Source organism: Cryptotermes secundus, unplaced genomic scaffold (genome assembly GCF_002891405.2).
Source record: "Cryptotermes secundus unplaced genomic scaffold, Csec_1.0 scaffold10, whole genome shotgun sequence".
Lineage (NCBI taxonomy): Eukaryota > Metazoa > Arthropoda > Insecta > Blattodea > Kalotermitidae > Cryptotermes > Cryptotermes secundus.
The window spans coordinates 373,099-400,329 of NW_019735554.1; the positions used below are offsets into that span (position 1 = coordinate 373,099).

The 27,231-nt window shown below is 42.6% G+C and overlaps 1 protein-coding gene across 1 annotated transcript in view; it reads left to right on the top strand.

The window, feature by feature from the left end:
• LOC111869509 (visual system homeobox 2) overlaps nt 1–27,231 on the top strand; it is a 310,651-nt gene that overhangs the window by 189,844 nt on the left and 93,576 nt on the right. Inside the window, exons 3-4 of the mRNA XM_033753461.1 lie at nt 3,385–3,469; nt 4,432–4,555. Of these exons, the coding sequence (XP_033609352.1) occupies nt 3,385–3,469; nt 4,432–4,555 (209 nt within the window). The remainder of the gene's footprint in view (nt 1–3,384; nt 3,470–4,431; nt 4,556–27,231) is intronic.

The window sequence follows — 27,231 nt, forward strand, 5'->3', positions numbered from 1 at the left end:
TTTTTAAATTAAGGTTGTACAGTGATATTTTTTTTATTCTCATCAGCACTACTTATATCATTACATTTTCCATTTTTTGTTCTAAGTTCTCTTTGGCTCTTATGGCTATCATTTTGATTCACTAATACGGATGTCCTCTCCCTAATTAATTCGGATTAGCGAGGGTTTACTGTAATCACCCTAAAATATCTACACACCAGTGCACTGAATTATGTGCCAAAAGAAACTCGTACCAGTCTGGGCCTTCTTGTTTATTTCTATGGGGCTGAATTACAAGTTACAAATTCATAAACACTAATGTAAAGTTACGAGTATTAACAGAATACTTATTTGAATACCAGTATAAGATCTTTTGTGGGCGTTAAATAATGTAGCATGGTGCACACTATGTATGGGTGGCCGGAGCAATACGTGATAAATCTTTTCTTTCTTTGCCTTCTCAGGAACAGTGATATGATTGCCACGTTGTGTGTACACATTCGTGTTTTCAAATATCTTGGTCTATTCCTACCATCGCAACTCCTCGCGAGTTCATATTCTTGTTTACTTTAATGTAATTATTTTTTTAATTAGTTCTCTGATTAAATTCTGTTACGATCGATATGTTTCCATCTTCTGAACTATTAATTATTGTAATATCCGTTAAAAATTCGAAGGGAAGTCTTACATCAACGGTTTACGTGCGGTTTGAGTTCTCTGTGAGAGCAGATAAACAAGCGTCCATCAATAATCCTAACTAATGGGATAAAACACCATGTAGTCCATTAAAAGTTAGTCGACCTTTCGGTGAAGCATGTCGCCTCCATCCTCAGGATAGAAGAATAAGCCAAGTAAGAAATCAGTATCAGGCAGATTGCAAGCGTTACGTCCCAGAAAGTATCTGTCCATAACAATCTCAGATTTCACAAAGAGATTGGTTTTGTATGTATGGCAGTGTGTAAATGCTACACGGATTGTTACTGGTTTCCGTGTTTCGGTTACCACACGTCGTTAGGTTCGTGTTCAATGGCATCTCGAAGAAACTGAACAAAACTAAGAACTGGAAATCCGATATCTGCAGACGCGACATTCGAACCTTAAGATCAACGCAGAGAGACGTCACCTCCACGACCACATATCGGCTTGACTGCTTTCATATTAGTCAAGATTTTCTTTTCCTGTGGCGCTACAGCCCCAATTTGGGCCTAGGCCTACCTCCATGAAACTCTCCTTTTCACTTCGGTTTACTAAATCTTAAACATTCGGTAGGACTCCTTGAGCGGGTGATCAGCTCGTCGCAAGGCCTCTACATTAGTCAAGATAGACACTTTAAAATATATACATACACGTATATAGTATATAGTAAACCCGGATTGATTGGAGAGACGAAGATGTCATCCAGATAAACAGAAAATCCGGATTAATCAAGCAAAAGATAACTCTGAAAGACAAGAAAGCTCAGAAAACAAATAAACGAGAAATTTAACAAGTATAAGTTAGTACTGTAGTAGTAGTAGTAGTACTGATGAAAAAATATCAATTGAACTATGACCGGGAGTAGTTCATGGAGGTATACCTAGGCCCACTGGGGCTGTAGTACCAAGGAAAAAAAACTATGACCGTGTTCTCCTCTAGTTTGTCTTCTACTGGTTCCTGTCTTCTGATTTACGGCTCTTATATAGCGTCTCGATATCCAAGGAAATGTTGATCACGCGTATCCATGGAAATGTGCTCCGTATCGAGTTGGTTTCCAAGAATCAATCTCTACGGAAACGTGTTTGTCAACAATGGGTCTATATATCACAATATAACAAATTATTTTTAACCACATAACACAGTGAATAAATTAAACCATTAATGCGTTCTATTTATCCCCGACACTGATAGATTGAAAGTTCGTTTACTGATGATCGACTGCTCGAGCAAATGTACCAAACCAATTTCACGCATTCCTTTCGGTTACCCTTGTTCACTTCTTTATTTTAAGAGGGAATTATGCAATTATCATCTTCTTCTCAAACAGAAACTCTTCCAACATAATGTTCACATTGACATAATGTCTCTGAATAGTCGCTCTCTTAGAATTCTGCCAAATCTGAGAGCCTATACCATGACAGTTATTAAAATATGTTCTCTACATTCACAGTAATTTTATCCGACTTGAAGCTAGTAAAGGGAAAACGGTTCTAACACCAATTCACACACGCAAAAAATCGCAAAGACATGATGGCAAATTTGTTGCAATAAACGATGCAGTCCTATAGCAATAGTGTGAAACTGAGCATTACGAACTGCCAGTAGATTACATAGACCAGTGTATATGAGACTGACACTGGGTTTTAAATGCAAATAATTTTTTAAATTTAATGTTGCCTAAAAATATAATTTGGATATTATTTCCAATTGGGTCGCCTTAGATTTTCTTTCGCGGAACTAATTCGCGGGCCGCAACTAACTTGAAGAGGACCCTCTTTGTATTAGTCCGCACACAGTTGCTTCATCTTCCCCTTGCATTCCCGTTGCTACATCCTGTCACGAAGAAATACTGAATTGTTGAATTTGCATGTCACATGCTTTGAATGAGAGCAAATTTAATTATGTGTTAAAAAAGTAATTAAATTATGAAATTAATTTGTAATTCAATATTTCATTATGTATTTTCTCGGACAACAGAACAAACAATCAAACGAAGGCTTGTAGCCTTTTCCATTACGTTTGGATACATGTTGGTTACGCTTGCCAAGACATTACACAGGAACAAAAATTATTTTTCCTTGCGTTTCCTTAAATTGTGGACATATCGAAGAAAAAAGCTTCTAGAAAAAATGTTATATCTTAATAGTATACATAATCGAAAACCACTGGTCCAGTGATTGAGGCTAGCTCTTTCTAAGGGACCCAACTGAATAGGTGTTTTCCTTCACCTGAGGACGGAAACAGATCCAGTTTCCGAAACGTTGTGTTTTTATTTGTTATCTTAAAAACCAGGACGATGGATAAAGTCCAAAATCCCAACATATCAGTGTGTTATACACCATCGTCAGATTCCTATAGTAACTACTTGAAGAAAAAAGTTCAGAACTAAGCATAAACCGTGTACTGATGATGACCCAATACGGGTCGAAACATATCATGTTTTAAAAATTTTAATGCAAATAGTCTATATTTGTGCACTCCTATAAGAAACTGTTGTGCCGACGGGTGTTAAAGTACTTAATAGATATGATAATCCCTATACACGCTCACTTTATTCACTTCGTGTAAGGAGAACTTTGCAAATGCAGTTCTGTCGGCGAGTAACCAAGTGTAACACCGATTCCTTGTGCCCAGGAAGTGGAACGTGCAGTAAAGGTGATATAATGATTGCTGAGAAGCTCACTGTGATCGTGCATTCCTTTGTTCCAGGCCTTGCTCACCTGGACACCGGAAAGGACTTCTCCGCGGATGGCCTCGGCTTTAATAAGAAGAAAAAGAAAAAGAGACGTCACAGGTAAGGAAATTTAAATGTTCAGATTTGTATTACTGAAAATTTCAAACCCTCCTCCTCGAATACCCCTAACGTGCTGGAGAGGCTTGCATGCCTGGAGACCTATACCAGCGGGGGCGTAGACTTCCAGTAGGGCCATCCAAGCTAGAGAGTTCGAAGGGTAGGAAGCCAGACAAAATATATCCCCTGGTCTTCCAGGACGACGCTACATCTTGACGCTAACACCGCCACCTAGGGCAGCAATGTGTGTTAAGGGTCCTCATGACGGACACCGAACAAATAGGAGAACGTGCAGACTGCATGGAGTCTTTTGAGTTCTGAAAGTGAGCAGCTGGACACAAAGGGCAAGTATGAAAGAGGAACACTTCTCAAAGACAGGAGAAGTAGTTTCCTCGTATGAGATTTCTTGGTTTTGGCAAAAGTTAACTGCTGAACTCTGGTGGTACCCACACAAACTGCTTCATCGTGACCTTGACGGTGATCAGTATAAAAGGTAAAGTTATCACTGTAACAGGTCGCAGAGGTCCATAGGGATGTGAGATGTCGAGGCTTCCACATCTTCTAGACAATCGGCTCATAGATGACAGTGAGGTTGTCAGCCTTGTGCCCCGGTCGCCCTTTATTCGCAGGAAGATTCCTGGTACTCATTTTTGTTAGAGGCTGAGTCGACCCCAGCGGTACAGTTGCGGCTGAGAGGATTAGGACAACTTAAAAAATCCAATGACCTCAATGGTAATCGAATCCATGACCTTCCGGCTTGTAGCATAGTGCCTCAACCAACTACGCTACCGCGTGCCCCCTTCCTCTCCTTGTACTCCGTAAAATAATTATGGAATTGTTTGGAAGAATCTGAATTATTTTATACATATATTTCCTTCCTTGTAAATAATGGGCTTTGCAATTTAAGTTGGAACAAGCACAAAGGGCACATTCTTGTTGCTGAAAGCAAATGTGTTTCTTTTCAGGACAATCTTCACGAGCTATCAGCTAGAGGAACTTGAGAAGGCCTTCAAAGAAGCGCATTACCCCGATGTATACGCCCGGGAAATGCTGTCCCTCAAGACGGATCTCCCTGAAGACCGCATACAGGTGAGTGACACGTGAAACTGCGAAAAGTCTGGAGGAGAGGTGATATCCAGATGAGTGATGCAAACAAGAGGGAAAGTGTAGCGAAATACACAGATCAGCCCGGGAATTAGAATGTGACAAGGCCACAAATTAAACATTTTACCGCTGGCGGATGAAAACATTTAGAGATAAGTTACAGAATTCAATTCACAATTCACTTACTTGCTTACTAACCATGGAGGTAAGCCCTTCTGGAGGAGCCGCCAATTCTGCAGCCACTAAAGAATTTCCTAACATTTTATGGAACCCGAAGGTTCATTACAGTGTGTACAAGAGCCCTCCACTGATCCCTATGCTGAGCCAGATCAATCTAGTCCTTACCATCCCATCCTATCTCTCTGAGATCTACTTTAATAGTGTCCACCCACCTATGCCTTGGTCTTTCCAATGGTCTATTTCATTCTGACTTTCCCATCAATAGCCTATACGCATTCCTCGTCTCCCCCATTCGTGCTACATGCCCTGCATACCTCATCCTCCTTGCCGTGATCATTCTAATTATACTCGGAGAAGAGTACAAGCTATGAAGCTCCTCACTGTGCAGTTTTCTCTAACCTCCTGTCACTTCATCCCTCTTCGGTCCAAATAATCTCCTCAGCACCATGTTCTTAAACACCCACAGTCTACCTGTATGTTCCTCCCTTAATGTCAGAGACCAAGTTTCACACCAATACAGAACCACGGGCAAAATTATACTTTCGTATATTCTAATTTTTATGATTTTGGACAGCATACGAGATGACAAAAGGTTCTGGACTGAATGGTAGCAAGTGTTATCCGAGTTCAATCTCGTCTTAATATCCTCCTGAATCAGGTTTCGATCTGTTATCGTTGTTCCCAAATATCTTAACTGTGCCTCATTTTCAAAACATCTGGTTCCTATTTTTATGTCATGATTTTACCCTGCGTTCTGGTGACGAGACAGCAACATATACTTAGTTTTCTCTGTGTTTACTTCTAAACCAACCTACTTACTTTCATCAATTAAAGTTTGTGTGATTCTCTTTATGGTATCTACATTATCACCCAGTAGATTCACAACATCGGCATAGGCCAACAGATGATGTGTCCCGTTTAATTTCAGTCCCACCTGGTTTTTCTGCACCTTTCTAATGGCATATTCTAAAGCAAAGTTGAAAAGGAGTGGTGATAAAGCATCTCCTTGTTTTAGATCACTCTGGATAGGAAATTTATCAGAAAAATATTACCTACACGGACTTTACTATGCGTTTCGTTTAAACATATTTTAATGAACCTAACTAGTTTCACGGGTATCCCGAACTCTATCAGAATATTGTACAATGCTTTCTACCTCACTGAATCATAGGCTTCCTTGAAGTCTATGAATAGCTGATGTACTGTCTCATCGTACTCCCATTTTTTTCTCCAATATCTGACGAATGCAAAAGATCTGATCTGCAGTTGCCGTGTTACGTCGAAACCCACACTGATGATCCCCAATAATTTCATCTATATATGGACTTAACCTTGAAAGAAGAATATTGGATAAAATTTGTATGAAGTTGATAGCAGTGATATCCCCCGATAATTACTACTGTCACTTTTACCACCCTTCTTGTGAACTGGTACAATAATAGACTCTTTCCACTGATCAGGCAATTTTTGATTATGCCAAATAGAAGTAATTAGATTGTGGACCTTGGAACGTAATATTTCGCCTCCTGCTTCAAATTAGTTCTGCCGGAATTTGATCAGTACCTGGCGATTTATACCGTTTCAATTTTGCAATAGCACTTTCAACCTCAAAAGGGCTAGGATCAGGTATTAACGGCTCAGCTGTATGGATTTGTGTCTGCCTAACATCACTGTACCTATGTACATTCAATAACTGAGAGAAGTAGTTCCTCCACCTATTCAAAATGTTGTGGGCATCTGCAAGCAGATCACCATTCTCATCCTTCACTAAGTATGAGTCACGTGTGAGACTAGAACATTGTGGGAAACAAGGAAACTACTAGGACATTGAATCAATTTAAAGTCCGCCATTTATATATGACACTTCCAAGTGTTTTGGGGAAGAGATCCGTTGGGCCTGCACTTGGTTAGGATGGGGAGACAAAATTAACATTCAGAATTTGCGTGAGGAATCAGGTCAGAAAGATGTTTACTTGGAACAGTGAACAGAAGATGGGAGCATAATACTAATACTCTCACGATTTTAATGACTAGCGACGGGGTTTTGGAATGATAATCGGATTTACTGCACACTTATACAACTCGTTACTACACAAATAGCTAAAGGACACACCAAGTCTTCACTATCCGTTATTTGGTAGCGGCTTCCAACGACAGACGTTCCCCTTCCTCTGGGTTCCAGAACTGTCGCCGGTCTCAGCTACTAGCTTCGCATAGCAAGAACACACAAATAAACCCAGCGGATATCTAACTAACTAATGACTAAACACTTATCCTGCTTATAACATCTCGGAATATACTGCGTGGAAAATACCGATGTTATATTGCAGTTGCTGCTGTGGAAATATGTTTGTTTGCAGAACCAATACTTAACAACGGCTGTTGTATAGCTGCCTATTTCGCAACGGGTCTACATGCCACAATATGGATCATAGGCAGAGAGGTCGTGGGAGTGAATAGTAAGGAACTCAGGTGGGCTTTGTTTCTGGTAACTACTGTTTAGTTAGTTGGTTAGTTAATTTCTTTATGTGTTAGTACTCGTATATGGCTGACTGACTAGCTAGCTAGGAATGTAAACAATGGACAATGATGACAGAATGCAAGGAAACCAGTTGAGTCAGGCATGTAAGCTCGCACGAACTTCAAAAGTTAAGTGGCAATGCGACAGAGAGAGAAAGTCGTACGAACATCTGAAAACTGTCTGTGCCTTCTTCTTCAGCCAATTCAGATAATCTGGGTCCAGCGGAAAGAACTCGCCCTTCAAAAGGTGAGATGTAATAGTAGATATGCGGTGGCCCTTACCGATACTGCATGCAAATGCCGAGGTCTTCTTGTCTGGTCGAAACCAATTTGTAACTACGTAAGGGAAAGCTGATTAGAACTTTTGATTCTGTGAGCAGGAGGTGGAAGGACACTGAATGATAAGTGGCTCCACAGCTTATTCTCATGACCAGATATTATGGGGTTGTAACATCGAGGAGGCTGTTAGTCAGCTAGTTTCTTGGGGTGGGATGAGGCTGAGTCCATTTGACACGTCGGCCAGTGCTGGCCTATTGTACCAGCCCCGGATTATATATAATGATGACTGTGGAGCAGTCGCTGGAATAACAATTTGTAGGGGGATCGGAAGTACTCGGAAAAACCTGCCTCAATAACACTTTGTCCCCCACAAATTTAAAATGACATCGCCTGGGATTGAGCCCGGGCCGCCGCGGTGGAAAGCCAGCGACTAACCGCCTGAGCTTGGACACGGTCTCGAGGAGGCTGTAATAAACGGAATGTGTAGCATGCACGTAATAAGAAATGCACAGAAAATTTTTGTCGTAAAGGACCACTTGGTAGACTTAAGGATCGATGAAAAAGTAACATTAAAAATGATTTTAAATAATTTGTATATGGACTACATTCGGTGGGCTCTTGTGGCTGCGGTAATGAACTTTTGGGTTCCGTAAAATGTGAGAAATTTGTTGACTAGCTAAGCAACTGGTAGCTTCCAAAGGAGGCCTGGGACTCATGGAGCGAGTTACAAATATGTGGAGTGAAGGGGGAAGCAGCTTGGACTGCAGAATTCCATTGATTACATGTTGCGTAGAGTGTAAGTGCCCAACTTGCTGCGTAGCCCAGTCCACTTCTCGGATCCGAGACGCCACGCCGAACTCAGCTCTGTAAATAATCCGAAATCTCGGGCCGCTCTTTAAGCAGATCCCTGTTGTTTGTAAGTAATGATTTCTGCGTGCAGCTGGAACACAGATTCGGCGATAATAGGCCTGTTCGATCATGCGCTTTAGAGTCCTTTGTTTCAGCAGCTTCGCCTGACTTTATTGAGCCATACTTTCCTAGTTTACGTCCACAATCCCCCCCTCCGTTCCTCTCCTTCTAATATACGCATGCGCGATATCTCGATGCCTCTGCCTATTCGCGGATGCTGCAGATGAACTGTAAGCTTTACAAGTTGACCCGAGGGCTGAGCTCCCTATATTAGCTGCAAATTTGTAATCTTAAGTTCCCTCGCGACAGAAAGTTTTCCCTGCAGTGCAAGCAAATTATATCAGTGAAAGGCGAAATCACGCCAGACAGATTTCTACAGCGTTTCTTCTGTCAATCAGACATCGCACGCTGGTACGAACTCAAAGTAACTGATACAATTAACAAGCAGTCTAATGAAAGGCAGTAATTTGTATTACACAACTCGTCTGCAAAACCCAGAATCTTAGCCCAAACGTGAACGTGATGCGCCCTCGCATAAACCCATTTCCTTACTTTCAAAGTGGCCCGTATTTCTTTTTGTAATTTCTTGGGGTGCGGTGAGGGGGTTACGCAGTAGCGTAGTGGGTTCAGGCACAGTGCTACGAGCCGGAAGGTCTCTGGTTCGATTCTCCAAGAAGTCACTGGATTTTTCGATTGATCTAATCCTTCCAGCCGCACTATGGTCTTATGTTCGACTCAGCCTCTAACAGAAATGAGTAAAAAGAATCTTCCCGGCGCGTAAGGCTGACCTCACCGCCATCTGTGAGCCCATTGTCTAGAGAATGTGGGAGTCTCGACGTGTCACAATCCGATGGGCCTCCACGACCTGTTAGGGATAGTTTTAACTTTTTTACCTTGTACGTCTGCCACTATTTGACCTATTTTACCAGCCCTGAATAATGAGTGTGTAGGAGTCGCTGAAGTGAGACTTGACCTGGGAAACCGAAGTAGTTGGAGAAATCTTGCCCCAGTGCCACTACGTCCACTACAAATCCCACATGACTTGACCTGGGCTCGAATTCGGGCCCTCGCCGTGGGAAGCCGGCCGGCGACTAACCGTCTGTGTCCTGTAGCTACGATATGAGACGTCAGTGGCGTAACGACACAATCTGGATAGAACACATTTTTGTTTATGATGTACTTTAACGACGCTGTATGTGCCTCGTATTGTATGGCGTTAAATGATAAGCTGATTCAATGAATAATGACTGAAAGGAATGTGAAAGGAAACGGGACATAGCCTATTTTGACGTAGTGTCTCGGAATTTGCCTGGATATACTGAGAAGAAATTACAAGAATTGCAGACACGACAGTCGATTCCCGGGCCGAGGTTTCAACCGTGGACCTGCAGAATACGAAACGAAAATGCAGAGTCACGGCCATTTGTAATGAGAGGGGGGTGGATTTTACTTCGAAAGCAAATCGTTAGATGTTTGAAGCAACAGTGATCCAACTGGCAGAAGAATTCTCTGAGGAAGTTATCCAGTGGCGGGCTATAAAATCCAGAGGAAGAGTGTCAGTGGCGGACTGGAAAAGTCTGAGTATGTAAGTCAATGACAGACTTCGATTTTTTTCTCAGGAAGTGATTCAGTTGAGTGCTGAAAAAGCCATTTTGGTGAGACCGGCCACCAGTTTGGCTGGAGAGGCCATTTGTCTGGCAGGACAGACTACCTGTTTGGCTGGGCAAGTCACCTGTTTGGCGGGACAGGCCATCTGTCTGGCGGGACAAGTCACTTATTCGGCGAAACGGGCCACCTGCTTGGCGGGACAGGCCACGTGTTTGGCGGGACAGGCCACTTGTTTGGCGGGACAGGCCACTTGTTTGATGGAAAAAGTCACTTGTCTGGCGGGACAGGCCACCTGTTTGGCGGGACAGGCCACTTGTGTGGCGGGACAAGTCACTTGTTCGGCGAAACAGACCATCTGCTTGGTGGGACAGGCCACTTGTTTGTCGAGAGAGCCCACTTGTTTGATTGGAAAAGTAATTTGTCTGGCGGGACATGCCACTTGTTTGGCGAGAAAGACTACTTGTTTGAAGGGACAAGTCACTCTTTTGGCGAAATAGGCCACCTGTTTGGCGGGACAGGTCACTTGTTTGGCGAGAGAAGCCACTTGTTTGAGGGGATAAATCACTTGTTTGGCGGAACAGGCCACTTGTTTGGATGGACACTTAGATTGAGCATAAAGTGTGCCTTGAGATAACAGAGCACCTATCGTTAGTGACATTTGACCAAGACACAAATATTTTCCCTCTAAAGCATCTTTGAGAAGCCGAGAGAGCCCGGTAACATCTTGGATGTCGAAATCTCAACATTATCCGAGATCTTCCACAGACAGCTCACCTCCGCAGGTGACATTAAGACTGTTGAATTTTGTGTCGACCGTACATGCAATACATATTTTCATACCGAATAGTAGCATACTACATTTCAAGTGTGGATATGATCAACAATTTCATTCATTATAGTAGCATGCTCTACCTTAATTGCTAGTGTGGCCAGTATTTTCATTCTGAACAGTAGTAGGTGTGCATCGTGCATAGACTCTTGATGCAGTCGATATTCGCACCCTCAACACAAGGGATGCTGTATTTTGTGGATGATAATAATGCAGTAATTATGTCGTATCGAAAAATAACCTTACTGCATTGTAGGTACCCTATTATTGCAGTTAGTATTTTCATGCTGAATAGTAGCAGTATGTACCCAATACTGATGTCAATGTTTTTAGGCCGTACAGTAGCAGTGACGGGTCGTATGTAATGTAATAATCTATTTAGTCGATATTCTCATGTTGAGTAATAGCAGTGTAGTACTGTACACCCAGTACTGATGTAGTCGATGTTTTCAGGCCGAACAGTAGCAGTAAATTGTATATAAACAAATAATGTATGCAATCGATATTATCATACTGAATAGTAGTATCCCAGTTCTATATACCGAGTACTGCTTCTGTTGATATTTTCATATGGGATAGTAGCATGCTGCATCCTATGTGTAATAATATAGTCGCTCGTATTATTCCAACGTGTGAGTGTGAATGAGTCAGCAGCCATTGCAGTGTAGGCCGGGCTTCCGGAAACAACCTCACCCCCTGACGGGTCTTGAACTAGCCAATCAGAGGACAGCATTTATTAAGAGCTCCAATCACAGCACACAACTTCCCCGTTATTGTTAATCACTCATTATAATCGTAACCACGGGAAGTGATTATTGAAATGCGAAGCACATCCGACATGAAGACCAGTTCTAGACAAAAGACAGATGAGAATGGCCGCTCCGTATTTCATACCTCAACTCGACTCAGCTCTTCTGTTCTCGCTCATTAATTTGAACGGTAAAATGATTTGAGAAGGGAAAATTGATGGAGAAATCAATAAAATAATATAAGAAAGTTCCTAATTATACTAAATCTAGAAAATGATAAGGACTCTCATGGAACAAAGTTTCAAGAAAGATGCAAACCCAACATTTACAAAACACATTCTGGTTCTGACACATAAGACGAAGCATGGGCCCTTACAGGAGCCAGATACAAGAAACGAAAGCGGAATTTTTTAGACTTATTAACGGAAGGGGTCATGCCGTAGCGTAGTTGGTTGAGGCACTATGTTACAAGCCAAAAGGTCGCGGGTTTGATTCCGATAAGATTATTGGCTTTTTCAATTGATCTAATAATTGCAGCCGCACTATGGTCCTAGGTTCGACTCAGTTTCTAACAGAAATGAGTACTAGGAATCTTCCTGGGGGTAAAGTGCGGCCGGCGCGTAAGGCTGATAACCTCACCGCCATCTGTGAGCCGATTATCTATAAAATGTGGGAGCCTCAACGTCTCACAAACCTATGGGCCTCCAAGGCCTGTTACAGGGATAGAGTAAGAATTTAAACTATTGAAGAAGTTGAAACCTAACATTTTTTCTTGAAAACGAATACACGACAATGGTTTGGACACGTTATGACAACTGAGAGGTCAAGACACGAAGAACTGCATTGGAATTGTGACTTAGCGGAAAGAGACTCATGTGAAGAAACAGAGGATGGTGTGACAATAAGAGATGATTAACTTGGAAAGAAATTCAACAGGAAAAGAGACGCGGAGTTAGAAAATGCTAGAAGATATTTTCCCACCTATCTGCATAAAATGGAAGCGATGCTGCAAAAACAAGAACAGAGAAGAAAAGAGACAGGAGAAATATTGTTAATTTACACTACTACACCAATTGAAACTTCGTTCATTAACTTCTGTAGATATTTCAACGTTAAAACGCAGAGATCAGAAGTCACCACGTGACAATACAACCGGTGTATTATATAAATGACAACTTCAGGTAACCTATATAACTAAAATGGATTTCGGCAAGAGATGCCGATTTGTTTACGTTTAAAAATCGGGCACAGAATGTAGTTGTCAGTAGGGCCGCGCCATAGATCAAGCGGTTAATCGCTGGCTTCCCTTCGCGGCAGCCCGGGTTCGATCCCGGGGTCTAGTCAAGTGGGATTTGTGGTGAACAAAGTGGCGCTGGGGCAGGTGTTCTCCGAGTACTTCGGTTTCCCCTGCCAATCTTCATTCCACCAACTGCTCCACAATCACCCTCACCTATCATCTGGGGCTGGTACAATAGGTCAGAAGTGGCCGCAGTACAAGGGACTTAGTCCCACCCCACTAGCAATTAAAAAAATAGTTGTCAGTAAACATTTAGTTTCATATAGCCTCGACTATTATTTTCTGAGAATAAATCAAGCCCAGAAGAACGCTACAGATCATTGATTTAGCTTAACAGCCTCCGCGAGCATCTCTCTTCGTAGGCCTGTATGGGCCTATCGTCCCGTGCACGCACGCACGCACGCACGCGCATACTTTTGTTAAAATTGCGCCGATATTATGAATATACACACGCACATGCAGATTTAAAGTGCGTGCGATTGCAGGCGGTGTTTGGATTGGTCAATGGACTTACTGACAAAACTACAAACGACTAGAACGCTATTGCTGATTTCCACACTTTATAAAATCTCTACACGGAAAGCCTTCCCCAGCGTGCAACTAGACATTTTCCTGTAACGGCATGTAACAATGGCTATTCCTCTACAGTGTCTTCACTAGACGTTTCCTGGTAACGGATGTTAACAATGGCTATTCCTCTACAGTGTCTTCACTAGACGTTTCCTGGTAACGGATGTTAACAATGGCTATTCCTCTGATTCCGAGCTCAATTCCTGTACAGAACTGTCGCCTATCAACTATCAACTTACTTAGTTGCCCCAAATCTCTTCTTTATAACTCCTAGCACGGACCGTGCAGGCAACATCGTTCATCCTCGTATGCTAACTGTTTATCGTTACCGCTGGAACGCGTTTACAGAGCCGCTGCACAGAAACGGGTCTGGCATAACCGCCCATCTCACGATCGTTGCGTAGCAACGGCTATATACGCTATATATACGTCTATAGGCAGCTCTGTTCCATTTATGATTCAAATGGTACAAACGAAACGGCAGATACTTCGATCACTTTTGCACTAACATCAGCCATATTCTCCTAGCAACTACGCCGGAGACGGATAAAGCCGGACACAAGAATTCTATATAGAAAGTCCAAATGGCATGAGACAGAGGGCGTGGAGGTCAGAATATCAGATCGGTTACTCCGGCTCTCTCGAAACAGGGTTGTCAGTCAAGGACAGAGATCAACTGAAGGGCCCGTAGGCTCAGTAACCTTGTAGTTTCCAGCAGATTGCCCCCGACAGGACACGCACGGTTAAACTCGTCGGTGTCATGCAAGCAGATTTTCAGTTTCCAGAATTGCCCCAGAAAACCACCCGGGCCTTATTTGCTAAGTTCAGATAGACAGCTCCACAACATGATCCTCTCAAGCGATCTATAAAGACATGTACTCTACCACAGCATTCCCATGTGGGCACTGGGCTCTGTGAATTGGCCTTTCTTTTCCCACAAGTCTCGTTGACGTTTGTTCCATACGGAAAGGGTTCGAGAATTTCCTCGTTAAAAGGCGTATTTGGGAAATTCGGTTCCAAGCAAGCCACGAGCGCTTATCCCTGCAGTCTCCTTGACTCACTACCCAAATATTTTCGCCCCCCCCCCCCTACATCAGTGTTTCTCAACCGCCGGGCCTCGGCCCATTACCGGGTCCTGGCATCAATTATACCGAGCCGCAGTCTGACAGAGGTTGAGAACCACTGCCCTACATAACCTCACTACTTGTTGCATTCCAGTCTCCACTTCGCTCTTTCGTTTGTCGTGAACAATGTTTTATTTGCAAAATGTTTTTGTACTATCAGTCCTGAAGTACACGAAATACTGATAGGACTATACTGGCAGTTTGAAAACACGCATAGACGTGAACGCCTTTGCCGTGCAATACGAGTAAGTGATAGTTGATTCTTTTATCAACTTCTCTTCAAACTCGGAATAAATACAATCCGAATTCATTTTGCTGCTAAAGTCTGCATTCACGCTTTTCTTTCAATGTGCACGGCACTTTGCGTTTCGCTGCTGCTGAACTCATCAAAAGGTCGCCATCTCCTAACAAAGAGATTTGTGCCACAGAGCACATGGAGACACGTGTGAAGTAATGTTACGCTCACAAAACGGATAACTGAAAGTTCGACTGATCCTGAATCTCGTCTCGTTGGTATTTCATAAATCTACAAACTATTTTATCAGCATCTCTTTCTCCTTGCTGCAAAATGTAAGGCTTTACCACAGGCCAAGAACTTACCACGTATTCCAGGCACGTGAATAGCTACAAGCGCATCCAGTTCCAGAATATAAAAACAGTGTTTGAATTGCCTTGTTTTATTTTGCACAGTCAGAACTTTCCAAAAAAAAAAAATAAAAAATAAAAGAATACTCTTAGAAACAAATATACCACAATGAATGGATAATGTTTTACACGAATTTCTGGCAGAACTATGTATGGCATGGTGATTACAGCTGCTCTTCAAGACCAAAGAATTCATAGCAATTAGTAGCTGAGAACGTGGATTATTCTTTCCGTGGTTCGCTGATCAGCTATCTGCTGTATGTGCACTTCTGTTAGCAAAGTATCAAGTTCGCGTTTCTTAGGACAGAAGTCAATCGCGTTACATCAGCTGCAGAAGGCCCACGACTGTCCTCATGTAGACGTATACTAATTTATTTGGGAGGTATTTATTTGCACCAAAATACGTGTATGACAGAAATGGGGGAAAGTTTACGATTTACTTTTCTGGAAGAAACACAGTTCGGTCCTCATAGCATGAAGAATCATTGGTTCAAGGACATTTTTTCCTTTGTCCCCTTCCTAAATATTCCGCAACAAGTTGTTTCCCCAATAACATACTATGCTACCTTCTGGGATATAGCGCTGTGTAGGATCTAAGGCTCTCATAGCGGTGGTTACGAATAGTGCTACCTTCTGGGATATAGCGCTGTGTAGGATCTGAGGTTGTCACACCGGCAGTTACGAATAGTGCTACCTTCTGAGACATAGCGCCCTGTGGTCCGTTAAAAATCAACCGATGTTTCCGAGGAAAATATAACCTCCACATTGAGGGTCGAATAAGAAGAGCAAGATACGAGGTGGTATCGGAAAGTTGCCCTACCATTATTGTTGTAACAGCCTCGGTAAAAGAAGATGAGAGGGGAGGCCAAGGTCACACTTCCGCAAGCCTACTGTATCAGTTTGCCACGTGACACCGAGCTGTGAACATGCACTGCTTTTATACGAGTACTTTTTCCTACTTCGTGTTTCGCTTTATCTGTGGTAGATGGCAAATTCGGCCAATATGTCTGCATTAAGTTTTGCTTGAAGCTCAGTAAAACCGCTACCGAAACCAGTGAAATGCTTCGTGAGGTTTTCGGATATTCTTTAAGCCGGAGAGCATTCACGTTTCAACGCTGGTCGAGTGTCAGTTAAGCATCACAAATTTTCAGGGCGACCAAGCACCAGCAAACGACACAAAATTATGACAATTATGAATTCATTAATGAAGACCGACGCCGAACAATCCATAAGCTCGCAGACACCGTTGGGATCAGTCACGGAGTATACCAGGAGACCTTAACAGAAAATTTGAAGATGCACCGTATTGCTCCTTCATCACCACAATGCGCCCGCCCGCACGTCCCTAAAAAAGAGTTTATGACTAACAACATGGTTATCGTTCCCCATCCTCCCGACTCGCCGGACTTAACCCCCTGTGATTTCGCTCTGTTTCCCAAATTGAAATTGAAACTGATAAGAGGACGTTTCGAAATAGTGTCTGATATCCAAAGGAAACCGCAAGCGGTACGCGACAGCATTGAGGAAAATGGCTTCCACGGTGCTTCTGAAGGGTGAACGAAACGACTGGATCGCTGCATACGTTCCCAAGGAGACTACTTTGAAGGAGACAGCAGCAAAAATTCAGTGAGTTAAGCCAGCATTCCTTTTCTGCCTATTTCGGGAATATTCCGACAGAACCTCGTAACAGCGTGAAAGCAAGAGTCTTTGCTTGCAGTTCTGGCTATGGTCACGTGCTCTTACTATCAAGGTGCGCTGAGCGGCATTTCCGTCGCCATGCCTAGCAGCGGTTATAACGTCACAAGTACAACACATCGCAGCGACACTGTCGACATTTACGGACCTATGTTCACTTATATTTGTAAGCCAACTTTGGGGATTACGCTTGGATATGATTGGCTCGTCATCCCAGCGCAGAGACGCTTTGCAGTCTTCATTTCATTTGTAAACTACATACTACAGAATATGTCCAGAGTTCACAACAGAAGTGCTGAATAAGATATTTATGTAAGATTTGAGGCTTATTTATGTCAATTTTTTTTCCGTTTCTGTGATTTGTCTACTACCCAGAAGTTGAGTATGCCACCCAATATATCAGGTTCATGTATAAATGAAACATAATGGAGTACCTTACCAACATATGAGGCTACGATTAGGTCTCTGAAAGTTAAAATGGAAAGCAGAACAAAAACACAAAATTTTAACTGGGCTCATTTTACAAGGTGAGCTAGAGAAACAATGACAGCACGGAGTTCTTGTGGGCCACACCCGTAGATGTGGAAACTCTTAAAACAGCAACAGGAATAGATACGCAGCGCTAGACATATTTGCAATGGACTCCACTCGGAACTGCTTCCAGTCTCAAAGGACAAGGCACAAACACTCGACAATTCTCCCGGCAGATCCACGTGACACAATGCAGGAACAGCAGTGCAGGAGCAGACGGGCATACAGCGGGAAGCCTAATCATGTGCTATATAAAATTCAGAAGTATTAATCTCATCTGCTTTCTATTGCATTCCGTTCCAATCCCATAGCGTAACAAATGATGGGTCGAGGTCGACGTTCAACGTCATATCCCACGACTAACGTTCACAAATAGTCAACAGTTACCCCTGTAGCCAAACACGTCATCTTTCAGTTACTTCAGGATTCTGACGATGGTGAATAACACACTGATATATAGGGTTTTCGGACTTTATCCATGGACGATGGATAAAGTCCGAAAACCCTATATATCAACGTCACCTTTCGTTCGCCCCTCCCTTCAGGGTTATTTGGAATAATATCAAAAGGAAATAATTAAACGGGATAGGCGCCAATGAGAGACGTACTCCCTTAAATGTAATTAAGCGTAGGCAAACCAATCTGATTGGACGGACTAGGGAGCCAGAGAGCATGAGAATCTCCAGGCTGTTACGGCCAAAACTACAAAATGGAATGAGTTTAACCGCCATTCGGAGACGCTATGAAACATTTATGATGAAATGAGCAAAGAAAGTACAACACAGTTCACTGTCCCCTTTACGTATGCTGGCAGCCTCATAGTCTCGGATCTTGCACTTGAATGCTACATCAAATCGGGCATGTCGCTTTCCTTAATGATTTATGGTCCTTAAGTTAAATCTGAAACGTTGATACAGCAACTCAGCAGCGGAAAGCAGCACACATCTGCTCCGGTCCAGAAGGTGACACCAAGTGATCAGCAGCTTCGAGAGCCAGCATCAGAAAACACCGCTACAAACAACAAAGGGCTGATCTCTCAGAAATACATAAATCTCTCTCTCGGCTGATAGGCTACATTGAAACTGGGCAACTATTTCAAAATTTCCCTATTACGAATTTGGTTTTCTGCCACTTACAAAGCCCTCTGCGACACGTGCAACACATCCAGCTAGGGGGCGCGTCGCCTTCGAACTTCGAGTTCGAAAACTTATGGCTATGTCAGGGAGGCGACAAACCTGCAACTTGACATCTCGATATCTCCACTGAAACATCGCACTGCCGGCGCAAGCACAGAAATACGAAAGTATAAAAGTCACTCTCATGGCTTAATTAATGGCCGAATGTGTGTTTCCGTATAAATATATAAACATTATAAACCGGTAAAAATTAAATAATTACAAAAATATCCAGTAATTATTTAAATACAATAATAAAATTATTAGAACGCTCCGAAAGAAAGCGGCAACAATCTTCTCATTTAGGTAATACACCGCACTTCACACATCCGTACCAAAATATTAATACTCAAAGAATACATTTGAAGAAAGTCTGTTCTCTCGTTCGTGACTATCGCATAATTTATGTTCATGCAACTTGTTCCGTCAACATTTGTTGTTACGGTAACCCAGTATCTCACCGTTACAATATTTTTATATGTATGTATTCAGAAGAGATATTCGTGTTATAATGAACGCTTGACAACACCATGAGATACAAGCGTTTCGGATCAGGACTCAAACTCAGAACGTCAGCTTGCGAGTCTTGGTATGCAATGCTCACCAATCCGAATGACGTTGAGTGTAATTCGATAAGAATTTTACACAAACAACATTATGTCACAAAATGATGTCATTATTTTAAAAACACGCTGGAACGCCATGCGTTTTGCATATTAAAAACGCCATTAGTTCTTCTCAGCACTCTGCCTTTAATAAAGTTTATAAGCCCATAATTAAAAATAACGAATTTTTTGATCAAAGCAAATGTAGCTCCTATTACAGATTATTAAAACACAAACATCCACTTCGTTACTTAACGTATTTAGTTACACATTACGGACGATGGGAAAGTTAAAAACGCATGTATTCCGCATCTCAATAAATATACAACACACTCTTTAATAATTATAATGAGCAAGTATGCTCGCTGATGGTACAGTCACTGCCACAAGCTGCTCGCATTCTAATTACGTCATTTACCGTAATCTCGGATACTGCACAGTAAGAGTACAGGCTGGACAAGGGAATCCGTTGGCCAATCACAATTCAAAGATTATAAAATCAAATTACAGATGAATGTACACCCGAAATGTAAGGCAGTCGTGTATACAATACAAATACGGACGTTTAAATAATTAAACATAAAGTTAACGAACTTATATAAATGTATAAAAAGGTAAAGCTATCCCTATAACAGGCCATGGAGGCCCCAAAGGGTTGTGAGACGTGGAGGCTACCAAATTTTATAGACAATCAGCTCACAGATGGTGGTGAGGTTGTCAGCCTAACGCGCCAGTCACCCTCTACATACAGAAAGATTCCTGGTACTCATTTCTGTTAGAGGCTGAGTCGACCTCAAGGCTGGAAGAAATGGGTTAACTGAAAAATCCAATGACCTCTTCGGGATTAGAACCTGCGATCTACCGGCTTGTAGCATAGTACTTCAACCAACTACACTACCGCGTGCCCCTATATAAATGTATATTACATTTGAAATTGTGGTGATTATGTACATGAGAATATAGGAGTAGAATATATTGTCACGTGTATGAGTGAGTATAGACGGGATTTTAGATAATTGGATTTATTGACAATTTACAGGTCACAACTACGACAAATAACTACGACACTACCGCTCATTTCTACACTTTACAAATCAGTAAATCACAGGTTAAGTTCTTCTCCAGCTTACATTGCCTTTACTAGACTTTTCTGGCAACTCTTCTAACAATGGCTATTCCTTTTCTTCCTTGCTCAAGTCCTCTCTGAACGGTTGCTACCTTATAACTGTCTCTTCTTCAGAGTCAGAGTCAGAGTCACGTTGCAACTGACGGTCAGTCAGTCTGTCTGTCTTGGTGTCGAGCCCCAGCTGGGGCTCATGACCAGATATTTCTCTTGAGTGAACGTTACCGTCTTGTCCATGTGTAGCGCCCTCTCTGACGAGAGGTCGGGTCTGTCATTTGTTAGTCGGTCTGTAGTAATTTGTCCATTGTCTGTATTTACACATATTTACAGTATACCTATTTCTTGTATAAATGTACAATATTTACACGGCCTCTCAGTCCAGGCTAGGTACAGCAGATTATGCCCTTTTATATACATATATAAATAATTATTCTAGTAGTATTAGCTATCACGGCAGTCTAGAAACTTGAACGGTCGTACGCCTGACCGCCGCCAAGTTTAAGCCTCTTATACTTTCTGTGTCTGGCTTCGCCTTGTCCGATGTTGCGAACATTCTCATTATCATGATTTTGTATGACTTCTGCTTGTTGCCTGCATAATTTTGTTATGTAATCATAAACGTACGGAATTTTGAATGCCATTGTCTCTTCTTGCTTCAACTGTCCTCTTTATAACCCCTTTTGCACGGACCGAGTGGAAATTACCGTTCCGACCAATATCTCTATTGTTACATGCGCATCCGTTGCAGCGAAACGTTTTTAACGAGCGGTTGCCTAGAAACGGCTCTACACGTTAAATTATGAACAAATATAAATAAACAAGTTGATGTATAAAAAGAAAATTAATTGGTAAACAATGCCTACGCCTTTTTTTTTTTGGGTTAGTTAGAGTGCTTAAATTCTCAAACTGACCACTGCTAAAAATTTTTAATTTGATCTCACGGCTATATATTTTTTTCTTCTCCTATTTTGATTTTGCTGCTATAAATAATTTAGCGTAAAACTGACACAATTCAGTATAAACTTGCTAATTCCACAGTACTTAGTACTAGTTCAATTGAATTATTGTCCAGTTCAAACTTCATGTGAAATCTAGGATGTTCCGTTCAAACCTCCCACATTTTACCAGATCTTAGAACAGAAAGTATGAATGGTAGGAAAATGAAAATTTCTACCTCTTGTTATCATCAACATCATCATCATCATTTCAGTTTCTTGATGTTCTTAACAGGAAAACTGTTTCCTTATAGGATCCCTTTCCTTCGTTTAATACTTGTTAAATTTTTAATTTCTCCTATTACTTCATTTCTTTCTTCTTTGCTTTTATAATTTGTTATGCATTTAAGTGCTTGCCTGCAACAGGCCACACCTGTAAGCAATCGCGAGATTTAAGGTTTCAGTGTTCAGTACCAATTCGCTCCACCACCCCTAGCTGGGCCCCTTCCTGCCCGTGTCCACTGCAGTCAGGGGCACCGCTCCTAGGAGGGCCACGTAAATTATATATATTATATATATAATATATTATATATTAATTATATATTATATATATGGTGTCGTCTGAAGCTCTCTTCCTCCTTAAAGCTTGCCTTATTTTGAATTCTAAAAGGCCTTAGCTTTCGACTTCCTACTCGGTATCTCAGGAACTGTTGTGTGTAGGCACGTTCATATGATTAAAACAGAATTTGTTACTGTCAGTCACATTTCGTAACAGCCATGGCACTTCCACATTTAATACAATGTTTATTTCATTAAATACAGCCTTCTTAAAATCATGTGTATTCTTATCCTTCTGTGTCTTCATCATCAAATTTGTGATTCGTGATATTGGAAGGTAAAAGCTAGTGTAAAGCGATCCCTATAATAGACCGTGTAAGCTCATAGCTTGTAAGACGTCGAGGCTCTAAACAATCGGCACACAGATGGAGGCGAGATTGTCAGTCTTAGTGACCGGCCGCCCTTTGCCCCCAGGAATATTTCTGGTACTCTTTTCTTCTTGGAGGCTGAGTTGACGCCAAGGTCATAATGCTGCTAGAAGGTTTAGGCCAATTTAAAAATCCACATCATCGGGACTCGATCCCGCGACCTTCTGGCTTGTAGCATATTGCCTCAACCAACTATGCTACCGAATGCCACCTGGATAATGGAGTTTGATATTATTTAAATGAGGTTTTTCTGTTTCTTGTTTTGATTCTTGCTTTCTCTTTTAATGAGAGATGAGAAGATATATTGTGGGGTATAGACAAGTTGATAAGCAGTGATTCTATAAGCAGCGGCCGTTACTGGGTAACTCCCGCAACAATAGAGTTACTGTTTGAAACGGGGTGTTCTCTATGTGGCGTGCGCCTCGCCTGATTCTGGTCAACAGTTCGGTAAACATATTCCCGTGGCAGTGAACACGAACGCAACAACAGAAGAACGATGTTTTCTATCTGGTCAGTGCCAAGAATAATAACCAGAATAGTTGGGACAGTGAGTTCAGTCGGGTTATGCACGGGAGACTGTGAAAATAGAACCTGAGTGGGTGAAGCTGAAAAATTCTCAATGTTAGAAGCCGTTGCCCGGTAACGGCTGGAAAAGACAGCAGGCTGGAGAAAGCTTAGCGGGTGCTGTGGCTATTAGCGGTGGCGCTATCTGCTTGTAGATCTGAGTCGTGTCTATATGTAGCAAGTAAATTGATTCACAAACCCAAATCCCGTCTATAATCACCCCTAAATCGTGACAATATGCTTAGTACATTTGAAGGAATTCCGTAGTTAATTCAGCCAGTTCTGCTGCAGTTCCCCTTTCTGCATAAACCTGCACGCTCGTTCAAAATGTATCGGAGATCGCTGATAACATAGAAGGGAAAGCCGGATCGCATTCTGGGGTCTTTAAGTGAATACAGCACGAACAGGTGGGCGGGGCGGGGGCCATGTTCTGGAGCTGTAATAGCACAAATGTCGATTCAAAAACGAAAACCCACCCCTCCTGTGATCAGAAGTCGTCTTAACAAAAAGACCGATTCTGCTAATAAAGCTTACCCTTGAGAAGCCCCATAATCATTGAGGGTGTTGCATGCAACTGACAATTTATATTTAAATAACTTTTTAAAATTAATATTAATTTGAACAGTACGGCCTCCTGGGTTGTAATTATATTGCCACCTACTATGTGTGACTGATTCGGTTTATTAACCACTTATACACACACGACTTGTGACTACACTTTCAGGATCACTGATACACACAGACTACAGTTCTCAGTCTATTACATTCTCTACTAGCCGTTTCCTGGTAACGGATTTTAACACACGAACTATAACAGTCTCACTGAATTACATACTCCAAATATCATACACCTTCACAGCCGCACTCTTGCAACTAGCTCTTTTCTTCAGAACCGGACGTTCATCTCTCAACTGATAGGGTCAAAGTCAAAGTCAAAGCACATTGCGATTGACGATCAGGCAGTAAGTAAGACTTGGTGTCGAGCATGATGTGGGGCTCATGGCCAGATTTTTATTACTCATTGACAGTTACGGCCTTCTTTCTCTGGGGCGCCCTCTCTGAAGAGAGGGCGGGTCTGTCTTTTGTATATGCTGCTGCTCCTTGTCAGTGCAGTCTTTCTCGGGTCGAATTCCTTGGGATTCGCGACCATATTTTACTGTCTCAGATTTGAGACTTACCTTTTCGTCGCCTTCTACGACTCGTAGGGTCACCCCAGCCTCCACACGGGTGGACCCCTTTGCACGGACAGAGTAGGAAACACCGTTTCAAACAATAATTAGTGTTGCGTGCATATCCGTTACAGCGGAAAATTGTTCACCGGGGCTGTTGTCTAGAAACGGTAGCAGCGCGGCCCACACAGAACACCGTTTTTATAGTATTGCGTGCTTGTACGGTGCGGGCGTTACCCATCAACGGCCGATTTTTAAAGAGCTATCTCTTATAAACAGGTCCAAACTCCACAAGATATACTTCGGAGGGAGACCGGCGTTTCGGATAATATCGGTTCCGTCTTGAGAGCTGAAGATTATACCATACAAGAAACCGGCAGAAGAAGGCGGAAAGCAGAACAGAGCGAAACGTTGGGATCTGTCAGGGTGATACGGCGTCACATCCCGGAAAGATCTGCAATTCGCAGTCACCGATGTGCGAAGCTCGAATCCGATTAACTTTTATTAATTTTGTTGTGTTGGAAAAGTGTCGGCGCACTTCAGTTTCATAAGTGCTTCCGTTGTACGACATTCTTGTTCTCTGATTTATGATTTTTTCAATACATTCCATAATATAATTTTTTAATGCTAGTGGAGAGGGCCTAAGTCCCTTGTACTGTGGCCACTTCTGGCCTATTGTACCAGCTCCAGATGATAGGTGAGGGTGATTGTGGGGAAATTGGTGGAATGAAGATTGGGAAGGAAAACCGAAGAACTCTGAGAAAGCCTGCCCGAGTTCCACTTTGTCCATCATAAATTCCACTTGACCAGACCTGAGATCGAGCCCGGGGCGCCGCGGTGGGAAGCCAGCGACTAATCGCTTGAGCTACGGCGCGGCCCCTTCCGAAATATAAAAAATATCTAAGAAACTTCTGAAGCAATCTATTGTACCTTTTAAAAATCTGTTGCCTGCCGTTTATTTCAATGCAACATATTGTGACATGTAGACCCACTGCCAAGTAACAGCTGTGTAAACAGGGGACAGTACAACAGCCGTTACTATGGTAAAGCTCAGAGGACTCGATTTTCCCCAGCAACGAGAGAATATGCAATAATGGTAGCAACGTTTTCTGTGCAGTACGTGCCGGGGCTGTATAACGAGGAGTAGTTCAGTTGTGGTTGAGTCGGTTGAGAGTTGCAGTTGTGAGAAATGTGAAGCTGGTAGCTGAGGCCGGGGACAGTTCGGGAACCCAAGAAAAAGGGGAACGTCCACCGTTGAAAGCCGCTACCAAGCAACGGCTAGTGAAGATTAATAAGACTTTATGTGTATTGTAGTTAGTGATCTTTGGAGTATGTAACTCAGTGAGTGAGACTGGCGTAGTTATTTGTAGTTATGAGGTGTTTAAGAGTTCAATAAATCCCATTCCCAATCCAGACCTCGTCTCTAGTCACATTCAAAGCGTGATAGTATCATTACAAGTTTAGGGGTGGATAGAATATGCAGTTACCCTTTCTGTGGCCCATTTACGTAGTGCCCACGGATTCAGACTCAGTGGTTTGGGCAACGACGCGGCAAGAGATGCAGAACTGCAGGGTAAATATGAACGTACGTCCTCCAACTCGACTGTCCACCGCCAGAGTTCTGTGTCCGCGAATTTCACCCCACTTACAACTTCGTTCATTAAAAATCACTCGATATAGACGCATCGGGAGAGGTAGGTGGGGGCAATCAAAGTAGAGCTTCATGCATTCTTAACCTCTGCCTCGGAGAGAGGTGAGCGTAGGTGAGCATATATTTTATTTCTGTTCGTCTGTTGGTGGCGTCATGAAACCCCTTCTGATTGCTTAATAAATTTTAATTATAGGAAAGTTTCCATAGCCTCCAAGAAACACCGCCATGCTAAGCTGCTCGGGTGTCTGTCCGTCACAATTCGCTTGATGCAGAACAATGTATGTACGCTGAATCTCTCATTAAAATGGCCCATAGCTTTCTCATATTTTCAGTTATTACATCTACGTTTCGTCATTACACGGTCATTAAAAATAACGGTACGTGTTTCAGGACACGGGCATAGAGGCGCGCATACTACGTTGCAGCGCGGGGCATATCACATGTCAGGCAAAATTAGTCTCAGCACTTGATGCGAAGATCCAGGACACAGCATTACAAACGGCATTCTTTGCAGTTTATTAATCTCACTTTCGGCCGGTTTAGATATATGGCATTTCTGTAACACACAAAATGTATTTTATAGAATGAGCCTAACAATGCATAAAATCGAACTGCAACAATATCAGTACGACAGTTTATGGGATACACGGGAAAGCACACTCATTCGTTCATTCAGGAATGGCTCTACAACCCATTCTTGGGTCCTGACCATTTTTCAGTTTCGTAATCCTATAAACGGTCGGTAGGGCTCCTTGAATTTGGCATCAGCCCGTCGCAAAGCCTCTACCTGCAAGAAGAACAACACAAAACACAGAATAAAAGCACACATCTATCCCTCAAGTGGGATTCGAGCCGACGACCCTAGTGTTCGAGCGGGCGAAAACAGATCATATCTCAGAACCCGCAGCCATTATGATCGGATGAAGAACACGTTCGCTTTGTTATCAGGTCACTGTAACTGAAGAAATAAGCTATATCATTGCGAATTTCACCAAAATATCAGTAACAACACATTTACAGGCGATAAATTTCGTTTGTTAACTTACAAGGTGTGTCCCAAAAGTCATGAAATATATTTCTTCCCGCGCTCCTACTGGTCGGAGCGCGCTGGAACTGGTTGGGTTAGAGGGGGAGGCCTTTAGCTTCACAGCGCGCCCAAGGTCAGTCTGCTCGAGCATCGGAGGCGTCAGTATCGCTGATTTAGTGCACCTGTGTTTTGTGACCACGTCACGACGCGTGATGGAGGATACTTTCGAACAACGTTGGGCGGTCAAGTTCTGCACAAAGCTCAACAAGAAATCTGCCGAAACTCACGAACTGCTTAAGCAAGCCTACGGGGAGTGCCAGAGTGCTGAATGGCACACCTCGGCTTCCCCGACACCGAAGAAGGCGAAGATGAGCAAATCCAAAGTGAAAACAATGTTCATCGTCTTTTTCGACGCCAAGGGTGTGGTCCACAAAGAGTTTTTACCCCAAGGACAGACCGTCAACGCTCCCTACTACGTGGATGTTCTAGA